Source organism: Nothobranchius furzeri, chromosome 13 (assembly GCF_043380555.1).
Source record: "Nothobranchius furzeri strain GRZ-AD chromosome 13, NfurGRZ-RIMD1, whole genome shotgun sequence".
Classification (NCBI taxonomy): domain Eukaryota; kingdom Metazoa; phylum Chordata; class Actinopteri; order Cyprinodontiformes; family Nothobranchiidae; genus Nothobranchius; species Nothobranchius furzeri.
In genome coordinates this window covers 18142116-18152397 of record NC_091753.1, presented here as the reverse complement: position 1 = coordinate 18152397, position 10282 = coordinate 18142116, and the positions used below count along the sequence as shown (strand labels likewise).

Here is a 10282-nt window from a genome sequence, read left to right as displayed (position 1 = left end):
TCCTTTCATGTTTTCACAGAAAAAAATAAACTCAAACGACAGTTTTTAAAATATGAGATGTTATTGTACCTCCATGCCACAGCCGCCGAATACTTTGCTCCAGTGATCATGTGGTCCATCTCTGCCCTAAGCTTAATAAAGTCCGTGGTTTTCTCTTTTGTCCCTAAAATACAAACTTCTGTTAAAATCGGGGAAAACTTAGCGGGAGAAGTCAGTGGAATATAAAATTATTCAGGCGAGCCACTCTGCAGCACTAACCCTGTCATGAAAGTTTGTGAATCACTAGCGGTTTTTACCTTAAAGCTAGGCTGTGTAAAGCATTCGAAAGCAAATCCACATGTGAAGCAGCACATCAGATTATTATGACAGGAGTAATAATCCCCTCCTCCTCCTAGGCTTCCAAAACCTATCCTGAAGAACTCCTCGGCCCACCTCCTCTCGCTCCACAGATGAGGACATCCGGGGCTCAAAGGACGCCCTGATTCAGGACCTGGAGAAGAAACTCCGCTCCAAAGAAGCCAGGAGAAGACACGGTCAGGTATGACTGAGATAAACAGAGAAGAAAATAAAAAATGTTCTGGTTGAATTTTTTTATCATCTGGGGCAACAAAGGTTCTGATGTAATGTAAAAATGTGCAAATATTACAGCTGAACTGTGTTGAGAGTTTAGTTTAGCTGCTCCGCTGTTTTTCCTGTATGATTTAAATAACTTAACAACAGACTTTTATTTTAACAGAAACTCCTACGAGGAGCGAATGGCTCTCAGGCTTTTGGGTCCAGACAACGCCACTTACATGTTTGACCAAGACAATCCGTCAGACTCACAACTTGATCAGGTAACAGGATTGGGGGGGGGGGTTAACCACCAAATAGTTCCCGAGCGCAGCCACAGCTGCAGCTCACCGCTCCCCCAGGGGATGGGTCAGAGGTGGAGATGAATTTCACCGGTGTGTGATGAATTAATGGGACTTTAACTTTAAAACTTTTGGTATTGTCTGCCCGTGTAAAGGTCTGGACCCCCCTGCTATAGTGCTGATGTTCTTGTGTGCTCCACAATTCATTAGTGATCCAATCAGAGACAGGGTTTCCCTCTCAGGGCCTCATGAAAAAGACCTGCTCTGGTCGGCAACATTGTGTGTGTGTGTGTGCGTGTGTTTGTGCGTGCGTGCGTGCGTGTGTGTGTGTGTGTGTGTGTGTGGTGTCACAAAGCCTCTTGCTCACAGGGCTTTGCACCATGCTTTATCTGCCCCTCACACGCACACACACAACCTCATAGACCAGGGATTCCCAGCTGCCGCTAGGGGGTGCGTGAGGTGAAAGGTGTAATGGCTGCGGAGCTCAGAGAAGTCTGTCATATGTCACCATTAGCGTAGCCAGAAACTCATTTGTGAGTGGGCCTAAGAAAAAGTAAGTGGGCCCAATAAATGTAATTGAAAACAAGTATATTTTTGCGCACGTGTGTGTGTGTCCTCCGCATGTGCCCTAGCTTCATAATAACAATGCGCCGAGCTTCAGCACTCTGGCCTGCGCACGCCGATATGTTCCGTATTTGATCATTTTTAATGGTGTTGGAGGAATCTGAAGGTGCTGAGTCATTCTGGCAGATTGTAATTAACACCGGTCTCATGCAGGTGTTCTGACATTGTAAACCTCACACACAGAACATTGTGGATGTAACAAAATAAATCAAGACATGATTCCCATTCAGGCTATTAACAGCGCGCTGAAGATCTGAAGTTCAGAGTGCGTCTGTCAGAGGTCAGACACGTTCCAGCGGAACCAAGGCTCACGGGTGCACAAGTGGGCACATCTGGGCTGGGCAGAAGTCATTTTACAACGTTGGTTTAAATAGCGCCGATAACGAGACGCGGTGACTTGAGCGGCTCATGGAGCTGTGCTGCGCGCGCACACACACACACACACACACACACAGATTCAATAAGCGCGCACGCTGCGTAAACTCTGGCGTGCCGTCAGACTGAAGGCAGAAATGAGCGCTGCCTCCTCCGTGATAAAAACTTTTAAGAGATTTTATAACAACATTTTTCATTCCAGGTCAAATTAAGATATTAGCTTCTTTCAGTGTTTCCCCTAGGAATTTTTCCAGCTGTGGTGGTGGTGTTGGGGGGGGGGGGGGGGGGGGAAGACACGTCTCACCTTTATGTTAATATTGTTTTATTTGATGCACTCCACTTTGAACTGCACCAATCCAGCGACTGCTGCATTGTAATAAATAGTATTAAAGGTGAATACACCAATATTTGCACAATAATAATTTCTGTTTTAAACCCTCAGTGACACACTTTGCAGGTTGTATTTGGCATTTAATTTTTCTTGGCGTCTGGAAAAACATCTCCTTTTGCCCCCTTTATTTGACTCTCTGCCCCCTTTATTTTGGTCCAAGATCATTACTGGGCTGGCCCTATTAAACACGTTCTACACCCCTGCTTAGTAGACTTAATGAAGTATTTTTAAGCCAGTATAAAAATGACTGAAACACAAATTTACATATTTGGCATTATTGACCAATATTTTTGATTTGATTTATTTGTTAAGAACATCAAGATGCATTACAGTGAACATTATAATAAGCTGGGCGGACACTGAGCGACTGTTTCACTCGTAACACAGCTTCAGCTCTAACTGTACGACTTCAGCGCAGGGTAGATCTCACGAGTCATGTGCTCACTGTACGTCTGGTAGCAACACGTCGGACCTAAAATATGTTAAAAATAGCAGTTTTTACACAACACGTCAGACTTTTTTGTCTTGTTTTGCCTGTTGTCCTTCGGGAGTGCTGCAGGAGGACACACAGGGATTTATGGAGGTTGGATGAGGAAACGAAATAAAGAAAGTAAATCTGTGTTTTGTGATCAGTTTAATTTGACATGAACACGACAAACACGCTTTCTTGACAATCTTTGTGAGTAAAAAAACGTGTAGAAATAAAAACGAACAGCGTGTGTTATTAGGGAAATAGCGGGCGAGCGGTGTTGATGCAGGATTGCGAATGCGCCGTGAGCGGTTCTGATACTTTTTGGGTCGCAGCCGCTCGCTGCTCCGCTTCAACCCTCATGAGGAACGAGATAAATATTAAACACTCCAGAAGTCCGTGCGAGCTCACGATTGCTGATCGGTAGCTGGTCACGTGGTGTTAATCGCCTCTCGTAACCCCCTGTACACAGGGCCAGATTAACACTTTGTTGTACCCTGGGCAACAATATTCAAGGGCCCCATCATCACGACCCAAGGATCACTATAATATGGTCACATACAGAATATTTTACTGTAATATGCAGTAAATATACTCAATGCTTGAATGCCTGACATCACGTAACCCGCTCAGGGTAACCTTTGACCCACCTTGTGTGGACTGACCAATGAGGAGAGGGTCTTAACTTGAGGCCCTCTCTTCATTGGTCAGTCTGCATGAGACTGACTCTCAACTGACGTTCAAAGTCATAGGCAGCGAAGCGTCTCTGTGCAGCGCAAAAGCCCGGGTGGACAGTTTGTTTAATGTAGGGTGATCATATTTCCATTTCCAAACAAGAGGACAGGGGATCTGTGCCTATGACGTCACACTATGGCAACGCCACACAAACCACGCTGGGACCCATTTTTTTGTAAGAACTAAATTAATATCAGATTCTGATAGCAACTCCACCACACAGCAGAACTCCTCCAGGCTTGTGTTATTTGTGGAGATAAAACATCAACGTTGCAGAGCTACCAGTCAGTGGTAGAGTTGTGTTGCTGTTAGCCAATCAGAGGAGAGATGTCCAAATATCAGGACATCTGGCATTCTGTTAGTTCCTGGAACATGTGCACCGGGGCTTTTTCTGCCCAGAGTACAATTTACAAGGCGTTTATTTCTACTATAGACTACAAATATATTGATTTAACGAGTGTCCCACATTTTTTACTTTCTTACCAGTGAGAGCTTTCAGAGCTTCTTAAGGACTGTTGCAATAAAATTAAACCTGTTAATGTAGCAGAGTGTGTTTGTGCGTGTGCGCACATTCACTAGTGAACTATAGAATGTGTGACAAGATGAAACTAAGCTGATAAGAGCCCACCACCACTCAGGGACAGGCGGAAGGATCAGCTATCCAGGAGAAATGTTTCGCTCCTCGCTTCCTTCAGATCCCCCCAGACCTCACAGTCGACGAGGGATGATTCTGCAGGATTGACTTCAAGGTCACACACACACACACTCTCCTTGTTGTTGATGCTCCTACCAGTTAAGAGTCATAACCGTTGAGTTCTCTTCCACCGCTGCAGGTTAGCGGTCTCCCAGCTCCAGACATCTCCTGATTCCTGGATGGGAAAGCCATTCGTCCAGATGACTACCACAAGATGTTGGTGTGTGAGAAAGGAATGCACTCCTTCATCATAGAGATTGTCACGGTGCATCATGCTGGTGTGTACGAGTGTGTGGCCAGGAATCGCGGTGGGAAGAGCAGGTTCACCATGAGACTCGAAGTTTTAGGTAAACATCTGAAGGTCCGCTAGGATCAGAGCATCTAGAATATTAAAATCAGCGTTTCAGACTCTTACCTGTCTACAGCTCAGGAAGCTCTCCGTCCTCCCTCCTTCATCCAGAAGATGTTGAACACCAGAGCTCTAGAGGGGGACACCGTGAGGTTGGAGTGGAAGGTGGATGCATCGCCTCCCCCTCAGCTCTTCTGGAAGAAAGATAAAGACATGATGCGGCTCGACCCCCACAGGATGAGGTGCTCCTTCACATGTGTGAGGCTGAACTGTGTCTTACTGCCACTGTTGGGGATGCAAGAGCAGCTTCTCCTACAGATGCAGCCTAGTGAGGTCCAGGCCTTAGTTCAAAACACATCAAACATCACTTTTCTGTGCGGTTGAACACAACCTAGAAGTAAAGCCATTAGAGCCAGTCACCATCAGTGTTAACAAGTGGATCAGTGACAATGTCATGGTCTAAAAGGTTCATTTGGTTTTTAAGGATCAAAAGCTAAACAAACTGTCTAGGAGGTGTTAGGTCTAATCATCATGAAGCTTTCTAATATAACCCTGTTGTTTTCCGGTGCCTCTCCAGCCTGTACCAGGACGGCTCGGGTCGACAGTGCCTTCTGATTGAGAGGCTGATGAAGTCCGATGCTGGTTGGTACACGCTGTCCGCCATCAACGAAGGCGGCATGTCCACATGCAACGCCAGGCTGGATGTTGGCAGTAAGTGTTCCCCTCTCCTTGCTTATGTTCCTGAGTGCTGGTTACTGTGGAGACTGGGGCAGCTGGAGAACGCTGTGAGCACACCACCACCATGAATCCTGCCATGTCCAGTTTACTCCATGAGGAAACTAAACACCCCAGGTGGTTGGTTTACCGAGATACCCGGAGCCTGGATGGGTGAAAGTACAGCATAGCTATTGGGTTTCTTCTCCATCACAGATCACCACATCTGGTCCCTGTTCCACAGAGAGAGAGAGAGAGACCCCTACTCGCCTCGTAGCTTCATGTCACGACTCGGTGACACACTGGAACCATTACTAAACAGCTGGTTCCTGTAGAAGAAGTTCCCTCTGAGTAAAGAAGAGTTGATTTATTAAACCAGAGGAGGTCTGCTGCTCAGCCTTACTCATTTCTTTTTAAACACCCACGTTTACTTTAAAACTAGCTGCATCATTTCACATCTAGGAGATGTTTCTGTGGTCCATACTAATGGCCCATTGTCCTATAAGCTCAAACCCATCTGTCTTCTGGGGCCCACAGGACAGAGGGGTTATTTTCAGACGTGTCACGGGAGAAATGTTGAACCAACTTTAAGGCTGTCTTTAGTAGCCAAGTGCAGACAATCAAGTCAAGTGTGTAGTTTGTGATTGATTATTATCAGTGGAGTTCATACCTGTCTGTCTGCCCCCCACATCCCTGCTCTGACGGTGGAGAGCCCGGCCCAGCACATGGCCCTGCTGTACGAGAGTGAGGAGCTGTAATGGAACCATGGTACTGCGCGTCCACGACAGACGAGGACTTCACTAAAGCTTCAGTCTCTGCACAAAACAGAGCAGCTCTGCCAAAGATGACCTGTGATATTAGGATGTCTCACTAACGGGATGTGGAGACATGTTGATGAAGTATGTTAAGCTGCTGCGGTTCATCGCCACTGTGTTCTGCTCTATCTCTAGGTCTCTGCTGTGAGTGATGGAGAGATAGCTCCAGCTCTGCTCAAACACAAACCTCCCCTGGAGACCACTGTTGCGTGTTTCCTGCGCTTGAACCAGTCCTGCAGCTCCTGCATGCTCTGGAGTAGTCCTCCCATGCCCCCCCATCTGTATTTTCCAAGAACAAGAAGTTAGCTGCTCTGCTAAAGTCAGGAGTGTATGAAACATTTTATTTATAGTTATCAGTGTCGAGCCCTGCGGCAAGCTGCTGCTAGAAGACTGATGCTGGACCTGCTCTCTGAGCAAACATCTACAGTGCTGAAACATTTGAACCTAAAAAGAATCACCACATCCCTGTTGCACTGCCTGTTTTTGGTTACAGGCATCAGTTTGTCAGGCTAAAGGCTAATTATTTAAAGATTTGTGACAATTTCTTATATTGAAGTACTTATTGCCAGCCAGGAGCTACTTTCACTAATAAACCTTTGTTTTTACCTGGATCTGGTGTTCACTCTGCTCTTCCTTTATTAAACTTTACACGAGGATCTCGAGAGGTGAAGCGCTTTTATGGGTCAGAATCTGGATGAAGTGCAGTTTGCATCAGACTGGTTTGGAAATGATATGAGATTTTAAATGACGAGCAGAAACGTGTGTTAAAGTGCTGTTTGTTGTGTAAGAAGTTCTAGGTATATCAGTGGATGAATCAGAAATAAAGTGAAACCCTGACATTGTGTCCTTGCTTTCTTGTGGTCGACCCACACGGCCACCATCAGATACCTGGGAGCGGTTTCAGGGCACGGACTAGTTACGAGCTGGCTGATGTGGGACCAGCTTTTTGTTAAAGAAAAGAGGCTTACGTTAAGCACTGTATGTATATAGATCAACCAACAGTTGTTCTTAGTAAAGCTAATTTAAAGTCAGGCACGTCCTTGGGCAGCTTGGTGCTGTTGCAGAACTCCGTTTAAATGTGTTTTTACATTCATGACATTTGCATAATCAACAGTTATTTTCAATAATAACTTCTTTATATTTACCACTTTTGAGTTGATTTGTTTGATCAACTATTTAGTCTTCTTTGCCCAGGCCTTTAGCAGCTTTCTCATGACTCAGCACCACATTCCCTGGTATTAGGGCCCGGCGATATGTCCCCAAATCATTGATATTAATATTGAAGATTTCACCTCGAACAATAATTGGATGATAACTACAGGCATGCACAGAAACAAAAGTTGTCCACTAGATGGGGCTGTCACATGTGACTCAAGGTGGTACAGCTTCTTAAAAGGGACACGAACGTTGCCAACCTACACACATCTTTTCATTTTTTTAATCTCAAATTTTTTGACGTGGGAAATTAATTTCGACAATGATCAGAAATGTCGATAATAAATGTTATATTCATTGCCCAGCCCTATCTGGTCATAAAAAATAATACAACTAAAAGATATTAAAACATTTAAATAATCCATGACCTTGTATCACTTTTGACCACTGGAAGTCAGCGATTATCTGTCAAGTTCTCTTTTTACTTGTGCAAATCCCCTACTTGAAAGGGGATGCATACGTCCACATGAAATCATTCATTTTGCAAAATTTTCAAATTAAATTTTATGAACATAATTATTTAAAAAACAATATATATATAATCATTTTTGGGTTAACTGTTCTACTCCACTATTATATTGGTACTGTGTAAATCTGAGTAAAAATTAAATTATTAATTTTGTAAGAACTTGATATTATATTTTATGAACGTGGAAATTATATCTAAAAATATTATATATATCATAATTGTTTTAGCCACACTTCTTTACGTTTTAACCCTTTAAACTTTTACTTTCTTTGATTATCTAGCCAGCTTTTATTTTTGGTTTATAAGTACAGAATTGTGCTTTGCTGATGCCTGGCACCGCAGCGTTCAGCAGCAGCAGACACTAGCGGCAGTTCTGAACAAGAAGTGGACGCAGTTAACTAGCGAAAGTCGTTCTGCTGGCTAACCATTTAGCGGAAGTACGTCACAGTCCTATTAGAATCATGAACGACGAGGCTATTTTAATAAATTCATAATATGAACACGTTTCGCTAGTCCAAAGTTACAACACTCAAAGAAGCAGAGAGAGCGGTGAGTCCAGCAGCATTGCTAGCTGAACAGGAAGGACCCGGACATCGCTGCCCATAGGTCTGAGTTCCCTTGTGTCTGCAGCCAGCGTTGCGGTAGAGTAGACGGTATCGTGACTTTCTCTTCTTTCACTCTTTCTACCTGCCTGTAATTATTCTGTTTTAAAAGCTTACCTGGAATCATTGAGGGTGTAAACGAGTTAAGATTTGGACATTACACTGGGCTCATAGGCTGGTGTTGGTCCTAGCACGTTATTGAAAGCTAGTAATTTAGTAAATGATCAATACTGTGGCACATTTTGTTCTGCAAAATAAAGATGAATTCAAATGTTAAAGAGTAGACGATATCATCTCACAGATGCGCAGTAACCCACTGCGCATCTGTAAAAATCACAACGAAGACGTAGTAGTTGTCAACACCACTTCGTGACGTCACAAAGCTCAGTTTGACGACAGGAGGTCAGTCAGTTCATTGCTCCAGAGGGTAAGGGTGTGTAAAGTCGGATCACACGGTGCGATTTTCGGCCGTCTTAGCCAGATGCCTCGTCGGGAGCAAAAACGTGTAGTAAAACGGTGATTAGGAGGGTGATTAGCTAATTTGAGGTCGTTCAGTCTGACCGGATCAGCTATAGCTTTATGAGCCGTTCCACGACCAAAGTTTGATGTCTCTAGAAGCTTGTATAAATATGTTAGTTTCATTTTTATTTATGCAATTGAACTAGCTTCATGTAGGTAATCATTTCTTTAACATTTTCTGTCTTTTGCAGGTAACATGTCTAATATCTGATACAGCTGAATTTGTAGGGAAGTATGCATTTATCTAATCTGTCTTTCTAAATTGCAGGTAAACTTACTAATATTGTCCTTATGTTTTTAGGAATTCTTTTCTTGGCAATGCATTAAACTGAGAGGAGTAAGTGGGATTTCTTTGCTTCAGGATTAATGTTTGTGTTGTAACCAAGCAGTGAGGAGGAGACAGGTAGAGTCCAGATAGAAATGGTACAGTCCAAACAAAGGGTACAGTCTAACCTTTATGATGTCATCAGTCTACTCAACAGACCAGAAGCCACCAGTCTATCATCCAGACAGGAGCCAGCGACTAGCAGAGATGAGCTATCAACCTAAATAATATGGATTTAGAAAACATAACCAAAATGGATTTACAAGAGATTCGCAAGAATCTACGAGACAAATTAAGGTCTGTAGAAACTGAAAAACAGAATGTCTTCAACGATAAGTAGGAATTGTTTAAAGTTCAGAAAAATTAAAGGAGGAGAGAGAAAAAGGATTTGGATGATGAAAATCAACGTCTAGAAGAAAAGAAACTGAGGTTTGAGCAGGAAAGCAAAGATTTGGACACAGCTAAGACAGAAGTTCAAAAAGAATGGAAGCAGATTGAGGAAGTTAAAACATCTAATCAGCAATTTCTAGAAGATTTGATTATGAAAAAATCTAAAATGGAAAAGCTTTGGAAATCGCTGCAGGACAGCAAAGCAAACGCAATTGAAGAAATCAACCAGATGAAAAGAGATCTGGAGAAAGGGAAATTCGATTTTGATGAATCAAAGAAATGATCAGAAAACAAACTTCAAGAACTGCGACAAGATTTGCAAGCTGAGAGAGACGAGTTTGAACAGTCTAGTATGTCTTTCTCTAAATGGCAGGTAAACCTACTAATATTGGACATTATTTCCTCATATTTGCAAGTAAGTACGCATTTATGTAATCTGTCTTTCTCTAATTTGCAGGTAAACCTACTAATATTGGACATTATTTCCTCATATTTGCAAGTAAGTACGCATTTATCTAGTCTGTCTTTCTCTAGATTGCAGGTAAACCTACTAATATTGGACGTAAACCTACTAATATTGGACATTATTTCCTCATATTTGCAGGTAAATATGCATTTATCTAGTCTGTCTTTCTCTAGATTGCAGGTAAACCTACTAATATTGGACATTATTTCCTCATATTTGCGAGTAAGTACGCATTTATCTAGTCTTTCTTTCTCTAATTTGCAGGTAAACCTACTA

General features: G+C 43.0%; 1 protein-coding gene across 1 annotated transcript; it reads left to right on the top strand.

Annotated features, from left to right (window-relative positions):
• Nucleotides 1-4095: 4095 nt before the first annotated feature.
• On the top strand, nt 4096-5297 carry LOC139062592 (myotilin-like). Its single transcript, XM_070543855.1, has 4 exons — nt 4096-4197; nt 4282-4489; nt 4568-4733; nt 5069-5297. The coding sequence occupies exons 2-4, from the start codon at nt 4357-4359 to the stop codon at nt 5295-5297; spliced, it is 528 nt and encodes a 175-aa protein (XP_070399956.1). The 5' UTR covers nt 4096-4197; nt 4282-4356.
• Nucleotides 5298-10282: the final 4985 nt, after the last annotated feature.

Coding starts and splice junctions, on each gene's coding strand:
- LOC139062592 (XM_070543855.1), top strand. CDS start 4,357: ATGTTGGTGTGTGAGAAAGGAATGCACTCCTTCATCATAGAGATTGTC. Junction 4,490..4,567: donor CATGAGACTCGAAGTTTTAG/GTAAACATCTGA, acceptor ACCTGTCTACAG/CTCAGGAAGCTCTCCGTCCT. Junction 4,734..5,068: donor CTCGACCCCCACAGGATGAG/GTGCTCCTTCAC, acceptor GTGCCTCTCCAG/CCTGTACCAGGACGGCTCGG.